The sequence below is a fragment of the Lagopus leucura genome, unplaced genomic scaffold (genome assembly GCF_019238085.1).
Source record: "Lagopus leucura isolate 7727_CA_CO unplaced genomic scaffold, USGS_WTPT01 Super-Scaffold_100002, whole genome shotgun sequence".
Lineage (NCBI taxonomy): Eukaryota > Metazoa > Chordata > Aves > Galliformes > Phasianidae > Lagopus > Lagopus leucura.
The window spans coordinates 40,920,577-40,941,207 of record NW_024962263.1 but is presented as its reverse complement, the minus strand read 5'-3'; the positions used below and the strand labels follow the sequence as shown (position 1 = coordinate 40,941,207).

Below are 20,631 nucleotides of genomic sequence, written 5' to 3'. Positions count from 1 at the left end.
GAGTGATTTCATCTGAATAGGAAATTGGTGCAAAGGGCATTTCTTTTGCCTTTTTTTCCCACTGGAGCGTGGATATGAAAGGGCACATAATTCCTTAAAAATGCAATGTATTCTGTAGATATCAGTAATAGATGTGAAATTACAATTCTCACAGAAGCCCTTTTCTGGAGTTTCAAACATTAGAACAACAAAAAAGAAATAACATACACCCACAAAACAAGTCACCTTCTATCTCATCTATGGTATTTTAATTCTATGTTTAGATTCCTTCTTACCCATATCCAGCCAAGAATCCAAGGCTTGGAGGACTGACTTTATCACTGAATATGAAGAGTTCAAGGCTCTCTTCAGATGTTTTGTATCTTTTCCCAAGCTGATTCAAAACCCACCACTCACGAACTCCCTCTTCAGACACATTTTTGACCAGGGAAACTGTAATATTTTCCCATCTGCAGTCTATCGAAAAAAGGAAATGGTAATAGGTATACCAAGAATTGCAAAAGTCAAACTGATCACTATTAGATGTTTTCATAACTGGCATGATAAAATAACAGAGCAATGTAGGAATAAAGATTTGTTATAACTCTCTTACAATCCCTTTTGCAGTATTTCTGTACAAAAGTACAGTCTATCTAGACTGCTATGGCTTTCCTTACACTAATCTTACATAAATGAGCATTAAATAAATAAAATATTTGACATCAACTACATTTTCTTCTGTACACCTGTCAAGTCATTCAAGTATTTTCAAGCCAATCAATCGATAACAAGAAGTATGTCCACATTTCACATCTAAAGCACATTTAACTTGGAGGGATAATAGTCAACTTCTATATGTCAAAGTGAAACTACCACTTACTTTCTGGTGTAATAGATATATCAAGAAAAGCATACTGTAATATAACGCATAAATGATCACACAAACAGGAGTTAAACTCTGGCTCTTCTGCTTTCTGAGAACCCTACATTAGCAGCGTATGCATTAAAGTGCATTATACGAATCCAAAGAAAAAGGTGTTTTTAGGATGCACAGTGACTAACGACAGTGAAGCACTGGTAACTTATTGCTACAAGTAAAGCTAGATTCAGTCTCATGAATTATTTGTCATAACATGCTCACTCGACAGTAATGCACTACACAATGAGCAAGAAAACATCTGCGAGTCAAATTTAACCTCTGTTGAGAAAGGCATTCTTAGTCAAAAACTTTTTCTTACTTTTCCAATCCAACTGGTTTTATGTATGTATATACACATGTACGTACTTGGCATGTCTATGAGTATCTAGACATTCTGATTGGGTACTTTGAAATTTGATTATTTATCTAAATTGGATTCTTTAGAGTCAATAAGGAGGGAAGAACTAAAATCAATCATTCAACATCATTATTCAAGCTGATTAATTTGCAGACATGCAGTGCTAGTATTTGCAGTAAAGTATTAAAGAGATGCAGAGGTGAAACTTGTCAACACTTTCTTAGAATAGAAGGGAAAGCAGTGTCTGAAAGCAGACTTGAAGGAAAAGAACTGTACTTTTAATCTGTAGACTCCTTGCTGTTAAATACAAAGCTAAGGTATATCCAAATGCATTTTCTGCCTTGTACTCTCGTCTCTCCTCAAGCCTGTAGACATCAGGTAGAAACAACTGTAAGAGTATTTCAGTCCAAGGTGCCCCATAACAGTTAGCAGTGGTGTTGCACTTTTTTCAACTGCACTCTGTTTTCCATGGCCTGGATACATACCTGTCAATAGCTGCTTTATGGGTTTTGCCAGAGAATCACTAGGAGCCTTGATGTAGTACGGATACACTGTTTCTAATGTTCTGGAAAAAAAATGAGAAAGCAAATATTTCATATTTTTATACCTCTAAAATAATTTAGAAATACCTAACAGGGCTATACAGAGTTCCCAGTAATTCTTGGCTTAAGCTCTGATTTTATAGTGTTCAGATGTCACATCTGAAAGTTAGCTGGATTTATTAACTATGTTCTGTCAGTACTTCAGCAGGGAGCTCCATCCATAATGTCCCCTTTCACACACCATGAATCCCACACACCTGAGGCATATGTGTTTGCAAGGAATGTAAAATTTATATTTTGTTCTCCTTTTTAACAAAGCTGCTTTTATAGTCAGCTGTATAAGCAGTGCAAAGAAAGGCAACATATCCCCAGTAATAAACAAGCTAGGAAAATATGTAATGAAAATATTTACTACTTCAGAATTACAGAATGTTTAAAAAATAACATCTGAAGAGTAAGAATTCTTCCTAGAACATTTTACTGCGAAATATTTTCACAGTTGGTATAATATGGAGGACTTCAAATTAAAAAGAAAGATGCTTGTGGAAGTTCCTCATTGGACTCAAAATTGAATCACCTTAAGTGGGATGAATTATCAGCATCGAGGGAGAATGGAAAAATTCATTAAACACAGAGATGCTGCCCTAAACTTCCCCTTAAGTGAGTGAAAAATTCTAGGAAAGAGGAGCTCTCAGGGAAGTCCTCTGACACTACTTCACTGTATAGACAAATCTATTGAGGAACAGAGGCCAATTTAAAGCCTTTGTGATCAGGCTCAGGGAACAGGTAGGAGCTCAGCAGCCAAGGTGTCCCAGCATAGTTGTGGCAGAAAACTCCCTGCAGAACTTGTCACATGGCTGTCAGTTTCCACAAAGATTTTTTCTTTGTGACAAAATTAAAGATGCTCAAATCAACAATATTATTGTAACATGGGCAAACACAGCTCTACCTTCTATGTTACTGCTCATCTTTTGCAAAGAGAGAATTACAGATGAATTACATCTTCCCACAAAGGAGGAAAACTTACTCTCTTTGTCACTACATTGCCCTAGGAAATATTTCTGTATCCTCACAGGGCTAAAAAAAAAAAAATAATCTATTTTAAACATGATGATCACATGTGCAGCAGTCTCTTCGACTTTCTTTGAGCATACAAGTTTGCGTGGGTACAGAAAAGCTGCTGCGTGTCTCACTTCCACCTTCTAAGACAGATGAACCAAGAATTTTCACTTTTCAGCTGGCCTCAGCTTTAACTTTACAATTCCTGTGGCCACAAATCAGATCAGATGACCTTCAGGGATAATGCACTGGCAGGGGAAGAGCCTGTTAAAACTTGAGAGATATCACTGCTATTAATGTTATAAGGCTACATCCATACAATAATGTTTGATGTTCAGATGAAGAAAAAGTTCTTATGTCTTGCAAATTTCCATTACAGGAAAATATCTGATGTCAAAAGTGTCTGCAGATGTTACCTTTTGATCGCAGTGACTTAACACTTCCTTTCCAATCTAGTGCCATTCAATAACAATGAGGAATGCGGTTTTGGTGGTTATTTAGAACAAAACATTCATCAGTATGACTTCCTCAAATCAAGTTGAACTCAAGTAACTCAGAGGAGAGTTTAAGTGTGAATATACTGTAATGAACTTGTGCTTATCCAATAAATCAAAGAAAAAGAAAAAAAAAAAAACTAATAGCTTCACCATGTTCGATGGTAGAGTTCCAGTATTCATAGAGTGCTCTTGGCCTCCTTTTACTACAAATAAATAAGCTCTGACCTTTAAGGCAATGTTATTTTTCTGTGACTTCAATGCTTTTGGCTTCTGTAAATAAGACTACAAAACTTTTTAGAGGTGGTTGATCTTGGAGAACTCCCTGATACTTTACAGGATGTCTAAGCTTAGAGTTGTGGTTGCAGAAGGATCCTAAAACCAGAAAGATTAGGAAAAATCTGAAGATTCTTGGAGTTCTGCAAACAATGAGGGAGGAGTAGTAGCCTAAAATTTGAAGATAGGAAGTTCCATACAAATGTGGGGAAGAACTTTTCATTAAGGGCAAAGGAGCACTGGAATAGGCTGCCCAGAGTAGTTGCGGAGTCTCTGTCTGTGGAGATATTCAAGACCCACCTGGACACCTATCTGTGTGACCTATTTTAGGATACTTCCTAAGGAAAAAGGTTAGACTCAGTGATCTCTGAGGTCTCTTCCAAACCCTGCAGTTCTGTGATTCTGTGTGGATATATGGGCAGACAAATAATACATCTGCACAAGCCTTGTTTCCTTAAGAAATTAGGATTAAAAGGAGTAGGTTTGCATATACATAGGCAAGGAAGATAACTTACACCTTTTCCAATGGCTTTCCAGACATCATTGTAGCAATATCTCTTCTGGTTTGCTCTGGTAGGCCAAAGGTAAGTTTATCTGATGCTATTTCTGCTTTGGCACCAAGAGTGAGATTTCTAAGTAAAAAGGAAGACATACAGTCAGTCTACACTGAAAGCAGAACCTGAGCACTTGTTCACTGAACACTAAGGCTGGTTATCTAACTAGTCTTACCAAAGTGATCCTGCCCATACCAACCTTTGCTAAGTAGCAAGCATCATGCACCCTCTACCTGAGATGAGAATGTAGCTGGACCAGGATCAGCTTCTGCACACTGCCTTTTGTCATGCCCTGTGGTCAGGATGCAGCAGGAAGGCAGGACAAGCCCTGGGTTGCATGGGACAGCTAAGAAGTTCCCCCAGCAGATAACAGGTAAGGGCAGAAAGCATGTATGCTGCCTGAGTGACACAAGAAATCGTCTTACAGCTGCTTGCAATCTCCTGGCCTAGGTGAAAGACAGCAGTTTCCCTTTACAGAGCAAAAGTGGGAGGTCACTGTGGTAAGCCTTCACCACTTTCAGTCATTTATGGTTGCAGTATAATCCACAGGATATAATTTGAGGGTGAAAAAGGTCTCTTTCAAATCCAGTGTATGAATGTCTGTAGTTATGCATTGCAAATTAATATAAGGTTCAGAAATGGATGAGGAATGTAATTCACTAGTTTAATACTGCATGCTTCCAGAAAAATAGGGAGGGTCAATTAAAGTTGAATAAAGAGTGCAGATCTGTTACAAGCCTAGTTTTGACTGTGAAAGTACTGACCCAGAATATTCAGAGCTCCCACTGTGATTCAGCTGACCTCTTCTTGAGCATGGTCATTTGCTGGGGATAGCTGTAACAACCAAATGTCTACTTTCAAAAAAATCCATGCAGATACCAGGACTGTAATGGCAGTTCATTTCCAACTTAGCCCAGCAGTCCAAGGTGGCAGACATTAGCCAAGAAAAGATCCTAGTGATTTGGTGTGCTTCAGCCTGCATCCAACTACTGCATATTTTAGGTCGGTCCTTGCAAAAATTTGATTGTAAAGTAGTATTTCACTGAGGCCAACTTACCACAACTAAATAGGTAGAAGTCTCAACAAAGTGCATCTGTGCCAGGTAGCAGAACAATGGCTCCAAGTACACGTGTATTTAAAAAATAGCTTTTTATCAGTTTTAGATTCCCTTAAAAAGAGGGTGTTTATATTTCCTCTTTGGTTTTCTGCCTTAACTATGTCTAAGTCTTTAGTTCTCATAAATGATTACAAGGTTGTTGTTTGAGGCAAAGTTTATTTGGACATCTCAATCTAAAACAGACCAAAGTGTTTTTACTTTTCCCTCCTCCCCCTCAAGTCCCATTGAACTGCTCCCTGCTTTTATAAAAATCATCTACTTGGAAGTGGCTCCATTTCTCTATTTATTTCTTGAGAATTCCTATGTAACAGAGGTCACCACCCTCTGTCTTGCTTCCTCTTACTTTAAAATTTTTTTTTTGCAATACAATAGAATTTGCTGAAAAACTAAACAAAAACTTGCAGTGTGGAACTGTTCTGTTCAAGGAAAGCTTTGCAAATGATCCATCAGACTTATAGCAGTCATATTGATTACCTTTGAATGCTCCATGAAAGTACTACAGTGAACTCAGCTGAAAAATCCAGCAGTCCCTGTATCATTTTCTGCCTACTGGGAGGGCTGATGGTCCATAAGGAGTTTGAATTCCCTTCCAGATCTGCAAGGGTTATATCTTCTTTTCCATAGCCCTCTAAAAACTGCAAAGCAGCCTGTAGTTGCAGAAAAGGAAAATAAACTTTAAATGCCATGGCGTTCACAAGACATACAACCATATTTCCTGATCAGGAAGAATAATAAATACTTGATTAATCAGAAGTGCATTCATTTACACAGATTGCTCTGTCAGGTACCTGCTGGGGCCTTAGATGAGGAGGGGAATAAACAAAGCATAGCCAACACAGGAAGGCAAAACAAAAATGGCTCTGCAGTTCAAAGAATAAATACAGTAGTCAAGTTGGACAAAATGAGTTTGAATATTCAACAGGTATACTCTGTAGGTTATATTTTATCTTGAATCCTTTCTAATATTCCCCTTGGATACTGGATCTCTGGATCTAGCAGGCTATGCTGCTTTCAGGCCATACCAGTCTGACATGTGCCTCTGATACTTCATATGCAGCTTCACTGAAACTCCAAATTCTACCAGTGATCAGGAGGGGGGTACGACTGTTTACATGGGTGGATAGTAATAGGACAAGGGGGAATGGTTTTAACTAAGATGAGGTTTAGGTTGGATATTGGGAGGAAGTTTTTCACACAGATGGTGGTGACACACTGGAACAGGTTGCCCAAGGAGGTTGTGGATGCCCCATCCCTGGAGGCATTCAAGGCCAGGCTGGATGTGGCTCTGGGCAGCCTGGTCTGGTGGTTGGCGATCCTGCCTGACATAGCAGGGGGTTGAAACCAGATGATCACTGTGGTCCTTTTCAACCTAGGCCATGCTATGATTCTGTGATCAGCACAAAATATAAATGACTGTGCAAACATTATGCCAAGCCTTGCTGCTGTGGATTGGCAGACATAATCAGTAGGCACAAGACACCTTGCACCTCTTAATAGTTTTCACATTTTTATTAAAATTGTACTCTGTCTTTTGTTAAGCATCTTTCAGCACAGAAAGATGTCTGCAATTGACATGGCAACTTGAAACTGTTGAGTTTCAAAGTAGATCATGATTACAATATTACTGTTATAACTCCTGAGCTATTTGATAGCATCTAGTATTAAAAAATGTTAATTCTTGAATGGGCTAGAAGGAAGCACTTCTCTTAAAGTGGTATTTGATCAAAACACAGTCACTTTAATAACACAACAGTTTCTGCAAAATACCAGTCTTTTTTGTTACAGAGAGTTAACTTCAGGCACAGTGCACCACGAAATAGGGAGACCATGTTTAAACTAAGATATTCTAATGTCAAAACTTTTCCAGGCCATACACACTTTCTTTGACAGCATCACAGCCCCTCACTGGAAGGTGAAATCCACATGCACTGTAGGAAGAAGTTTGGGGCTTAAGAGAGCCAAAAATAATGTGTCACCAGAACACATTTGTGTCCTTTAGAAGGAAGGTTTTTATTCAGGTGATAGGAAAACTAGGACTTCTGTCTTCCACAACTTTGTGCAAAGATAATTTGATTAATGGTAATTTGTCTCTTTATAATGCAGCCCCACCTTGGCAAATGATCTGTCCAACCCTGTACTAATTACCCTTTATGTACACATCTTCCTAATGATGGCAGTGTTGCTGACCACTTGACTACATAAACAAACCACATAAAAATCCTCCATAGAAACATGCATACATTTTAAAATAATGAAGTAGTCTACATTTCACTTACAGTGTTACCCCTATAGCTTCCCAGAAATGCACTGAAACCAGTCTGATTCAAATCCTTGAGCTGACTCTGCTGAGCACTCATTGTAAAAATAGGCTGGGAAACAAAAGAACACACACTTGTCACATTTACTTCACATCAGCTGCTACACAGACAGTACAGCATCCTGTGCATCACAGTCCACCAATCCAACAGAAGGCTATGAACATATTCTGCTAAGAAGGAAGCTACCTCCACTTAATTATCTCACGTTCACCATGGGGACCTGCAGGCAGTTACCTTAGTCTCCCTGATGTAGCATAATTTATTCAGATTAAACTGCCAGTTGGTTCTGCTTTTAACTGGCAAGTGAAGATAATATTTTACACCAATTACGAACTGATGTTTTTGTACCCAAAAGGGATCACTCGTGGGAGTTTGAGTGTTCTCTTGCATAAGCCAGGAGAGTTTCAGTTGGAAAAATGCAATGCATAGAATAAGGAACAGTGCAAGGAAAATACAGTGCAAAAACAGACTTCTTTTGGTCTGCTTCTTTTTTACCTGATAACCTCCTAGAGTTATTGTGATTGATACATCTAGAGGCTTGTTGGTGATGCCTGCAACAGATTTGATTAAAGACATGAAGAGCAGTGGGAACCAGACAATACAAATCAGCAAGACGATAATCATGCCACCCATTCCATACTTCACAACTTTCTTTTTCTTCTGGCCTCTTGGTTGGGGATATCTCTGCAAAAGCAAACAGCAACACAATAATGTCTTTTTCATCAGTGAAACACTTGGTATTATTTGATGGGTAAATGAATCTAAAGGACTCCAATCTCTTGTCATTTGTTACCCATCATGGGGCCAATTATTTTGAGATTTTTTGCCAAACCTCTACAGGCACTGAATTTTGGCAACTATAGAGAAAAGAGCCAAACAAACCCATTTCAAGTATGCATCTGGTGTGAAAAATATCATAAACCTCTCTCTTGTTTTGATTCTTCGCAACCATAAAGATGAGAAAATTGGGTAATTTGAATGTTTAATCTCAAACAGCATAAGCATGAAATTTCAGGAAACAAACAAAATAATAGCAGCAATAATATTTCCTTAAAACAGCAGGAAGATGATGACCCCCCTACCAAACAAAGAAACAGACCAACAAAAGCAAAAACTCAACCCCAAACTCCACGATTTTGGGAAAGACCAGTTTTCTTGTACTTTTCTTTCCAAAACATTTATCACAAACTTCATTAAGGCAGAATTTCCACCATAGAGCTTGAGATGCTGCAAAGTATTCTGGGGAAAAATATATTCCTTTCCCAGCAGCTGATATGTACAATCAGTAGAACTGTTACTGCAGTATTCTACATTTTGCACCTCACAGACAATGTTGCTAAGACTTGTTCACCCCCCTGTTATTGTCCTTATGATTGAATACTTCCATAGCATTACCATCCTGTAAAATGCCTTATCACAACTCTAATTTATTGTGGTGTGTTCTCCTACAAGACTGAACACTGTATGGTGTTTTAGGATCTTGCCTTTCACACACTGCATACTACACATGCAAAATAAATATGCAGCGAATTGTACTGCACTTCATACACATGCCAGGAATTTGGCTTCAGGAAATTGTTCTTGCTTTCCAACACGAATCCATAAAGCCCTCAGAGAGTATTAGATTTGTAATACAATGCTATATTTAAAACAAATTAGCTACTTTTCAAAAGCATCATATCAAAACATTTGTCTTGTACTGCAAAACACTGTTTTCATTAAAATATCATATCAAGATTGCCCAGGGGCATATTATTTGTCTGTATGAGATTAGTTCAGGCACCTTTAACGCTGTTACAGAACAGCTCAGAGACTCCGAGAGCCAAAGAACTTAAGCACACCACTCAATGTAAGGAGACAGAGAATTAAATAAGAAAACAGCACTCATAAAGTTGTTGGTAGTTATGTTGCTACATGGCACTAGCACACACATGCAAGCTTAGACTTAGAGGTTCTATGCTAGATGTAATGCAGAGCAGTACTGTTGCAGAGTGAAAAAATGCAGTATGCTGGATGGTCAATGTAGAACAGGATTATTATTTCCAGCCTCCTGAAGCCTCTGGTGATGCTCTATTCATGGCAGAGAGGTAAGCCATACTGAGAAAGCCTATCTATGAGATTTGTGTCCACTTCACTTCTGAGTTAATTTAATTGACATACTTGGAAGGTAAGTGCAATTAGGAGATGGGATTATAATAAAAGCAGTAATACGTCAGTAACACTTAAAAACACAGCTGTTTCATTGCAGATGGACCATTTCTGACTGGTTGGGTCACTCTTAAAAGAATGCTTAATTTCTTTTTCAAATTGGCAAAATAAGCAAGCATATGGTTGCAATCTTTATAGCGGTTATGAGGAATCCAGAATTTGCAAGTTTAATTTGAGCTGAAGCTTAAATGATTTTAAGAGACTGAAATTTTAGTCAAACAAATGGGGGATTTATCTGTTTTCCTGCATTCTTTTTGGATGTGCAGGAACTCTCTCAGAATAAAGGAACCAGCTAACTTCCCTCTGTATTTACATGAAACAAACATTCCTGAGACCTACTCCGTGGAGGCATGAACTCTTCCTTGACACAACTTTTCTTTGGAGCTGTAACTTCCCTGCTACTGTGGGTTACTCATTTAAGTAGTTATGGATAATGAGAGTATGTGAATACTGAGTCTTTTACTCCTGCCTTGAAATTCAGGCATGCAATTAAACTAGCAGCCACATGTTTGTGGAATTCATCTCGATGGTGGAAAAATCAGGCACAAAGGAAATTGAAATTTCACTTGCATTGACTGTCAGCTAACATAAAGAACCCAACAGTCTGAATATTTCTGAACATGAGCACCAGGTGTATCTGCTAACAGTCTGCATTTATGGTGGATTTCCAAATTATGTAGGGACTTGTGATTACTTTCCTTCATTTCTGCACAGGGGAGAGGAGGTCTGGATCACTCATATGCATCTTCCTCACCTTTTCTGACTCTCGCCAGCACTTCAGGATGAATATATGAGCATAGATATCTTCAACACAGATCCAGCTGGAAAGACTGAGAGTGGTATCTGTCCAAACCCAGTCCATTACGGCTCTCAGCTCAGTCAAAAATGGAACCAGGCGGAATCTGAAGGGAGACCACAGCAGATAGCAAAAAATGGAGGAACCACATTAAATAAATATAGTAAGCATATGTGCCAGAAGAAGGGAACAAAATGAGTATTAAAAAGCATAATTTGGAAATTATGCAGTCTCATCATTATGCAGTCATCATGAGACAGCGTGGCTAATACTGGTGTTTTAAAAGTGATATATTTTGCCACAGCTCACATTCCTTTTGGATCCCTTGTGAGGCCATAAACATGCTTTGGCACCATTATACCCAGTAGCTGTGTATGAGATACTGACAGAACAGAACAAGACAGACTTCCTGTGTAAATGTATTCTTCTGCTCTGGGAGCACAAAGGAACATGGCCTTCCTACAGGATTGTGGGACTTCATTTTATACCTCTTTACCCCAAGTGGTGCATTGCCTTCTTATAGTAGATGGGTACTCCTCAACTGCATTCAGGATTGAGCTTCATGACCAGAATTAAGCAACAGAAGAAGGTAGGCTGATAGGAAAGCAACATGCACATAGCAGCTTTTCAAAGTGCATCCTTTAGTACTTCCACATTTTTCTGCTTGGCCAGGTCATAAAGACTGCTTCATGTGAAGAAAACTTTCTTCTACAACTTTTCCTATTGGAATGATACAAGCCCATACTGAAAATATTTGGAAGGGCTAAGATTATTCCAGGTTTTCTGTGAAATACTTATATGCTTTGAACTAGCTTAATCACAACATCATTCACATTCTGAGACTGTCTGTTACTCGCACCAACACTTCTAAAGAGCTTCAGATGTGCAGCACTTTACAAAAGGTACACAAAACTTTTTTTTCTAAGTGGAGATTTGATTTCTGTTACTATCTCTTTATTCTCTTCCCCACCTGCAGAGGTAGAGCCTGGAGGCCTGCTCCAATTATCTCTTTTGGAATTTGATGCCTTACTACTTTTTAGGACTGCAGAACAAATAACATTATCTGTTTGTACCAGGGCATGCAGCCCCTATCTTTTAACAGACTGATATCTGTCAAACTGATAACTCGGGCTTCTAGCTTCATGGTAAGAGACTGAAATTCCTAACATTTGTGTTCCTGAAATTGTTTTTTCTGGACTACAGAGGACATGTGGCACACATAGAGGAATATGCTGTGCGAGATTTACTGTTTCATTTCCAACAACTTGTAAAGAAAAGTCATGAACAGTTCCAGCATCTGAAAAAGGGTCCTCATCTTACGGAAGACTGGAGTAGGACAGTAGGTTTAGACTTACCCTTGAAATAAGAACAGGTTCACATAGTTATAACTTTTTGTGAGGAAGTTGCCAAGAACACGAGTTGGATATCCGCAGCGTATCTGATATGCTGATAAGCCAAAATAAACACATTTCACAAAATACCAGAGCTGGGCAACAGTGTTCTGGCTAAATTTCCTGTAATGGAAAAGACAAATAAAGGAAAATGATGAGCATCATATCTGTGTAAGACCAAATTAGCTTGAAATGTTTTGAGCTCCTGGCAGCTTCCCTTTCCTGAGAATATGTGAAAAGCCTTTGGCCTCTGACCTCAATGCACTGGTGACACAGTATTTGAAAGAATTTGGATGAGGAAGTCTATAAACAGCATCTATAGTCACCTCGGGGTCACAGGGAAGAGAGTGGGAACAGCATCTCAGCTCTAGAGGTGCCTAGCCACACCACATGAGTTTCAACAATGACACATCTCCTGTGAGTCATGGGTTGATACTGCTTTTCTTCACTTTTCAGAGGGCTAACATTGGCAATGACTACAAAGAATTAACTAATTTTTATTCATGGATGTACCTCCAATGCCACAGACTCATACAAGAATTTAGGTTTGTCTTTGAAGACCATCTTTTCCATCAACCCTTGCTTGAATAGGGTCTAATTACACCTAATCATTCACGAGCCTGTACAATTCTAAATATTTCTGAGGATATAGGTCTCACAATCTGTCTCTGCAACTTGCTCCAGAGCTTGACTATTGTTCCAGTGAAAAGATTTGTTATCGTATCTAGCTGGAATTTCCTTTTCTCCAACTTGTGGCCTCTTGCTTGATCAAGGTGCACCTCTGAAAACAGCTAAGCTTCATCTTCATGCTCTCCTAACAGTTACATGAAGAGAAGTCATTATCTTCTGCAGGCTGAACTTATTGCCTTAACACCTCACACACCATATGCTTCACCCCCCTGACTATCTTAGTTAACATTTACTACAGCCCAGCTTCTGACTGTAGTAGCCTAATAACATACTAGAACTTTATGATTGACAGGCTTTGTAAATCAGACACGACCCACTGTTTTCAATTACATCCCACAAAATTATTGTGATTAAAAAAATTGGCATGGGCTTCTAAGAATCAGCATGACTTATAAAGAGCACAGGAATTTCAGATGCAGATTTGAGATTAGCAACATGAGATTAATATTTCATGAGTTCACACAAAATATCAAAACGATTTTATTGCTCTTTGTTTAAAGTGTCCAAATAAAGTCAAAAGTTTCATCTCAATTTTCAGAGCTCAGTGGATAGAAGACCCACTTGAAAAATAAATTCTTAAAAACAGGGATCAATTATTACTGCATAGAGGAAAAAGGAAAAAATCCTTTTTTAAGAGGAAAATTCTTTCTCCCTCTTTTTTTTCTCTTTGTTTTTCTTTTTTTGGAGGGGGGGGTGTACGTTATGTCCATATTTTGTTCTTTATCTGTGAAATAACTGTTTACAAAACGAATTGTGTTTAGATGACACAGACAAATTCCCTACACTGTTAATGGAATAAGGCAATTTAAAGTTCTAGAGTGAAGTTAGCCAAGAGCTAAAGAGGGAACAGTAATATCTCTGCAGTGAAGATTGCTTTGAGCCATGCAATGACAAATGTTAGATTTTCAAGTTAATCTGATCAGGGATGCAATAAAAGATTTCATGCAGTAGGTGACAATATCTACACCACCTCTAGAGCCACATGGCAGAACCAGGGGAGAAGAGACATGGCATTTAGACCTTCAACTCTAGAAGGATCAAGGAGATTTAAATTCACATATTCCAAAAGAGCACCAAGTTATAGGTTACTCTGAGAGAGACATTTCTCACTAAGTCGTGTAAATCATTGCACAGCCAGAAAAGCAAGGTTTCTCTTGAGAAACTAGGGCATAAAGGTAGGAAGGCATGGCCCAGGTAGGAAAGGAAAGGAATAAAATTCTCACCACTGCTCCTAGGAATTCCTTAGTTTGTATCCAGATACTATCTCATAAAGGATGTAAAACGGTCTAGGGAGTAGGGAACTGAACTAGAGGTCAACATTCTCTGTTGAGTACTCAGTTACAGGCCAGTTTTCTCTCACCTGCTTTGTTTTTGAACTAAGTTGAGAATATTTCATTACATACTTGTACAATCTAGTTCCTTCCTCCTCAAATTTACATTGGCCACAGCTGTTGCTGTGGAAAGGCACTTTGACATTCTGTTTAGGAATGAGACCAAGAAGAAATTCGTTCATAATTCCAAAGCTTAGCTGTAACTATTTTAAATTCATATTCAAATAACTTGGTAAAGCATCAGTTTTCAATGAATACTGTATGATTACAAGGGTTCATACCTTTCCGTCACTCCAGGTAAGATAAAGAACATCCAGAAATGAATCCCAAAAACAAGGATGACCTGGAAGATGACCTTTCCCATGACAGTCTTTTTGAGGTAGAGCGCTCGGTCTACCACCATGGTACCAAACTGAATGAGCACCATCACCAAAAATGCCTCTGGAACCTGGTCCTCTGATAATGAAGAGGTAATATCTGCTGCTGCAGAGTGTTTCTGAAAAGAAAAAATAGAATGGTTGAGGAAGAACAAACACATGGTACTGAGCTATTATGGCAAGGCTCCCAACCAAGGATTTACATAGAGGCCCTCTGTGACATACCCCAAAAGCCCAAAATCCAAAGACAATGATGATAAAGTCCACTGTATCTGCCAGGAACATCAGCACATATACATCAGTCACTGCACTGTAGTCTGGATGAATAAGATTGTAGAAAAATTGTCTGATGGGCACATACACCTGGAGTGTCCTAAAACAACAATGACCACAATGTGATTTAACAAAGCTGTAGCCTGTACTGAATAAGACTGACTGGAGGTGATATGAGTAATGCTTGTAAAAATACACTTCTGCGCTTCTCTGACAGCCTTCATAAACTTCACAGACACCAGTCCCTTTCTGCTAAAGCATCATATTAACATTTGTTCAGTAGAAATATGCATAGTCACCCAAGCCAGTTCACATAGGATGTTTAACCTTTCATCAGATAGATGAACACCCTTGCAGTGCTGTTTGAACCTCTGCTCATTTGCTTGAAGTTCAGTTGGTGTGACTTAAGAGAGAAAGCGTCCCAATATTATGAATAATATATATATCCATTTGAATTAGCAGAAGTAACCTTCACTCTTTAAAACATTTTACTCCATTAGTCAGCTGTTTGGAACCTCCCCGCAAGCCCACCCAACTCCTCACATTGCTCACTTTTTAATTGTAAAGGCCTTGGCTTTGATCATTTGTTCTCGAAACTTTTCCATAAGAAGTTCTTTCCTAGATTTTTGCTTGATGCTTAGCACACTGCTTCCTTTCTGACTGCTGTTTCTTGTACTGGTGCTTCCTGAGAAAAATGGGGAGGGAAAGAGAAGAGAAAGAAGCTAATTCAAAATCAAAGCTTAAATGCAAAAATTAGAAAGTAAGAGACATGGCGAAATCTACCTCATACCTAAATTCCTCACATGAAAGATGCTTGGAAATAAATTCTTATAGCAATTTATTTCTGATATTTTAAAACCTTGAAAACATTCAGTTGCAAGTTCTAGAAGGAAATTGATAAAGGCAAAAACTTGATTGATCTGACTTGGTCATCTCAACTGGAACTATACATTCAGGCTACTGCAAGCTCTTCTTTTTCACAAGATGGGAAAGGTAATCCACTTTAACATCCTTAACCAATTTTTTTTTTTTCCACTTAAACTTCCATTGAATGTAAATATGAAAAATACATGTGCTTTGAATTCCCTCTAGCTGAGGATTATACTAAACCAGAAATTCTGGATCTGGGCCACACTGGACATTCCTTTCCCAGCTTTTGGATAATGTCATTTTAAAAACATAGTGAATCACAAAGTACAGCTCTTCATTTGAACTTTGAGAAGGTTTGGATTATGTTCAAACACAAAGATGTTTTGCTTCATACCCTATTTTGTCACTGAGGAGCAACAGTATTCAGTAGTTTCTGGGTTCTCCACAGCAAAAGGCAGTATGATCTTAAGGGAAATGAACATTTGCTCTTTAAGTCCCCAAGACGCCACAACATTTACCTCTCTTAGATCTGTGTGAGGAGAAGCTGGATCTGTGAGAAAGCTGTGATGCACTGCTGGAGCTCTTCCTCCTGATTGCTGTCTGCTGCTCAGGGAAGTGGACATGGATGGACTCCACTGATGCTGCAAGGTTGACAGACTTCAGAGACCCAGAAGAGTCTCTCCTGCCTCCTGGCAGAGAAAGCTCATCATCAGTATCTCCTTTATTACTGGAGTTGTCCCCTTTCTCATCTTCATCCCACAGTCCATGGCACTAGTGGAAAAAGAAAAGGAGAGCACTTCAAATTTGTACTTACTGTATTTAAGTATGTTTATGTCACAGTGTTTATTGCAGGCATTTATCGCAGTGTTCACCAGGGAGACAATAGATTTATATAACTCAATATAACTCGAATGACTAAAAAATTAAATACAAAATAAAAAATCACATGTACTCAGCTCACCTTTAAAATGGATCTGTGGAAAAATAAAGCAAGGAGCTGAACAAGATCATAGTGCACATAGCCCTCTTTCTTCTCTATCCCAATAATATTGGGTGGATGATAAGGTTTATCTTTTGTATAATCCACATATTTATTCCAAGGAAAGAAGCCAAACTGGAAGAAGTACTTGATGACAATGGCTACCTGTTCAGAAACACAACACACTTTGGGTGTTTTCTAAGCATGGCAGCCTCATAACATTAAGAGAGAAATATGACAACTTTGTCAGCTTTGTGAGATGATTAGCAAACATGCATTAATACAGAGGAACAACAGTTTATTTGAGTCATAAGGCCATCAAAGACCAAATTCAGCATATACCAACAGATGGTGCTCAGTGGTACTGGAGATGCCACAGGCAGTGTATACTGTGGCTTGATTACCAGCTACACAGTAGCTATTTGTAAATGGGCTGTTTTTGTGATAATTGCTTTACATGCCAGAAAAGATGTTATCCACAGCAGTGAAGCAAAACACAAACAGGACTTTCTCATGCCAACTTAGCAAACACTTAAATTAACAGAAAAGGCCAAGGCTACTTAGACATTAGAAACAGAAAAGAGACCATGCAAAGCTTACAGCTTAACATTTCTACGTCTCACCTACAGGGTTGCAAAAACAGCAGCCTACCTCAGTGTAGACAATGGCAGTCATCCAGAAACGCTTGCTTGGTCGAGGGACAGACAGCATGGCCCAAAGGAAGATAAGGATGGGCAGAACCAGCGTTATCATAGAGGCAGAGATCATGTGGTTAAGGATGATCACAAAATAACAAACCATTTCTGACCGGGCCACTAGAGTATTGTACAAGGCATAAATAAGAAGCAAGACTCGAGGCTGACCAACATAGAACTTCTCTGATTCCTCTAGTTCATCATCATGAAACATCCTGTGAAGAGCAGAGAAGTGCAAATGAAATTCACAACAGTTGCTGTTAAAATTGATACTATTTTCTTTTTTGAAAAGTTACAACATTCTTCTGGTGACCACAGCAGAGGGAAAAAAAAAAAAAAAAGATGGGATTTAGTATTATAATAAAATAGCCTGAATCTAAGCTCTCAGAACTTATACCAGAATATATACCAGAATAAGTGCTCTTCTGTTGTTTTTTAATTAATCTACTCAAATAAACATAAAAGTCAGAAAGAAACTATTATATAAATTTCACATAATCAGTTTCCTTTTCTTTTCTTAAGGAGTGCCCTAGTCTAAGAGGAGATTTAGCTGGAAATCCAAAAGAAGCATGGACAGTCAGAATAAAAGATTCTACATCTACAAAATCAGATCTGTGCCTCTCTTTCTAGATGCTGTCAGATTGAAAAGTGATTTAAGAATTTGTCCTTGAATTCATAGAATCATGGAATTGTTTGGGTTGGAAGGGACATGACATTACAGGTCATCTCCAACTTCATGGAAGCTGTTCCTCGGTTGAGTCAGGCCAGAAAGTAGAGGAAGAACAGTGACACCACCTGAAACCACTAGCATTACTCACTGTGTTGCCTGAGGGGCAAAGAAGGAGCATCCTTATTCCTTAAGAAAGCACTCAGAAAAGTGGTCTCTCTACATAGCCCTCAGATCCTACTGACTTAAACATATACTCTGTCAAAGGTCAGAGTTTCCTTAATAGTAATCCAAAATAATTAAAAGAAAAACATTTTCCAGATAGCCCTGGAAGAAGCTTATTTGAAATCACAGCTGTCTGCAGAAGAGAAGCCCTGTCCTGTTCACAAGGAATGTTCAGAAAAGCTCTTGACCCCATTACTGTTAGAGTACAGAAATCCGATGCTAATTGGAACAATTAGCTATGGTATCTAGGGAGAAAACATAGAATTTTTCCAACATGTATTTGAATCATTTTAGAAATCTGTAATTAGAACAACTACACAGGAAATGAGCTTCTTCCTTTGAATCCAACTTAGCACAAAGTCTGTATCAACAATATTGCCTCTTGTCGAGAGAAAAAAAAAAGAAAAAAGTCAAAACTTCACAAACTGGGACCAAAAATTTCACCCACTCCAAGCTTCTTACTTGTTCAGAAGCAGCTCACTAGCCGTTAGCTCATGCGTCAATGGAGGGAGAATTGCATCATTAAGTCTGTCCGTCCGACTGTCATCTGGGCTCACCATCATGAGACTCTTTCCAGCTGAGTCATCTGGGGAGCCAAAAGGAAGATGTTCAAAGCTGACAGCTTTGCTATAGGAAGGTGGTGCCTCTGCATTGCTGTCCACAGTGGAGTACAATGGCACATCGGTGTCAGGAGTATACGCAGCTCCTTCTGAACCCAGGCTGTAATCTTCCACCTCTTCTTCATCCTGCCTTGAAGCAGAATGAGCTCCTTCCTCTTCGTGCTCTCCTTCTACCTCCTCAATGGTTTCTGTCGTCCCCTGACGAGAATAGAGCATGGTGACCTGTGTAGGCTCACTGTCAGGGGCAGGATGAAGAGAGAGTTGAGTCTTATGAGGGTCTTCACCAAACAATATTTGTTAATTGTACTTTTATGTAGACATCTGAGCAATGCCACTGCACTCCCAGGCCCTCAAAGTTCACATAATTCAACAAAAAACAATATGCTCTCTTCTTACACAGACGTACCCTCTGGATCCATTTGCCTCTGAATGGCATGCTAATGAACCCACTGTGTCTCCCTCTCTTTCTACACCAGGAAAGGAGAAATTGTCATCACTAAGAGAAACTACACCAGCTTTCTGAAAGCAGTTCAAACACTCTGATCAGAATCAGAACCTCTATTACGTTTATTTAAGCATGCTCTTTGGTGAACGTTAGACAGCTGTCGTTTTCCTTCTAAACATGGTGCTTTTAACAAGCCTATGGTCTCTGTATACACTTGGAAAATCAACTGAAAACTCACATCATGTCTGATTCTATGAACAAGTAAATTGTGAACATGGAGAAATACAATCCAGAGTACAAAGCTGTTCTGGTAAAAGAGTATCTTGCTTACCTTCAGATTGCCCTATATTCTTCATTACAGTCTTCATTTTTCACCTTACCTGCCTGCTTTTCTTCCATATGGGGCTATTTTCTTTTTCAGCTTCTCAAGTCCATAATCACTTTCTCTCCTAACGCTCTCTGCTCAGCAACGCAGCTGATGTAAATTCATGCAGCTTGATGACTCCAGATGGGAATCTGGACACCATCATTTTTTTACATATTTTTTGGCCTTGCTTTTACTCTTTCAAGTACTTCGTCATCTCTCCATTAGAACATGACTCTTTCTCTTTTTTTTCTGTCTCCAAAGGTTAGACAAGAGGCATCAACATAGTGTCTTTTGCTAGCTGGATTTTTTTGCATCTCAATAGAAGCAAACCCAAACTTAACATAGCTCTGAGGAAATGAACGAGGCCATGATTTCACATAAATTATCATCTTTTAAGAAAAACCTGCACTGGCTAAGCCAGTTGGCACTACCATCTCCTGTCAAAGTCGCAAATAAAGTTCCACCTTTTTCCTTTCACACTTCTTCCAAACTTAACTGTGGACATATGAGACGACTTTTAGTAAGAATTCCTAATGGCATTGTTGGGATGTATGTTTTGATGTCCCTGTTAGCATTAAGTCTGGTTAAAAATGCTCAAAAACATAAAAACCCATCACTTCAAAACTGATTAACACTAAAAATTTATAAACATCTGAAATTCTGAAAAATAATGATCTAATATGCCTCAAATTTCATATTTATATTACTGGTCCAAATATTGTTTTTATTTCACAGTGTCATATAAATCCCTGAGCTTGACCTGCTAAGAAGTAAGTGAGTGGCTCTGAACTGCTAAACTGTTCTCTTCCACTGGATATTAATAATATTCACTATCTTTTCATTGCGATTTTCCTTTTATTAATTCCAACACCTTACAGACTGTAAATCAATGGTAAAGAAATCAAAACATTTTAAAATATTTCCTATGTGGGAGAAAACTAGGAACTGAAAGAACAGTGCCGACACTTGCCTATCTTAGTTTCTAAAATTAGACACCCAAGCCCATGTTTAGGATAACCGATTAGCTGAGAAATTTCACTTTCAGATTTCAATTTCAATAAGAACAGCCATCAACCCGGTG

The 20,631-nt window shown here is 38.6% G+C and overlaps 1 protein-coding gene across 13 annotated transcripts in view; it reads right to left on the bottom strand.

Annotated features, from left to right (window-relative positions):
* Positions 1-20,631, bottom strand: part of PIEZO2 (piezo type mechanosensitive ion channel component 2) — a 245,733-nt gene that overhangs the window by 2,975 nt on the left and 222,127 nt on the right. For 8 of the 13 annotated variants that reach the window (XM_042869233.1, XM_042869225.1, XM_042869234.1 and 5 more), the window contains 15 exons: positions 18,581-18,973; positions 17,183-17,441; positions 16,514-16,696; positions 16,071-16,323; positions 15,235-15,367; positions 14,635-14,782; positions 14,314-14,528; positions 11,976-12,134; positions 10,579-10,726; positions 8,112-8,300; positions 7,575-7,667; positions 5,773-5,945; positions 4,143-4,259; positions 1,742-1,821; positions 276-456 (listed from right to left, as the gene is read on the bottom strand). In XM_042869233.1, coding sequence (XP_042725167.1) covers positions 276-456; positions 1,742-1,821; positions 4,143-4,259; positions 5,773-5,945; positions 7,575-7,667; positions 8,112-8,300; positions 10,579-10,726; positions 11,976-12,134; positions 14,314-14,528; positions 14,635-14,782; positions 15,235-15,367; positions 16,071-16,323; positions 16,514-16,696; positions 17,183-17,441; positions 18,581-18,973 — 2,724 coding nt within the window. Of the gene's footprint in view, positions 1-275; positions 457-1,532; positions 1,622-1,741; positions 1,822-4,142; positions 4,260-5,772; positions 5,946-7,574; positions 7,668-8,111; positions 8,301-10,578; positions 10,727-11,975; positions 12,135-14,313; positions 14,529-14,634; positions 14,783-15,234; positions 15,368-16,070; positions 16,324-16,513; positions 16,697-17,182; positions 17,442-18,580; positions 18,974-20,631 lie in introns of those variants that run through there. The other 5 variants (XM_042869235.1, XM_042869232.1, XR_006178478.1 and 2 more) reach the window with 5 other exon arrangements.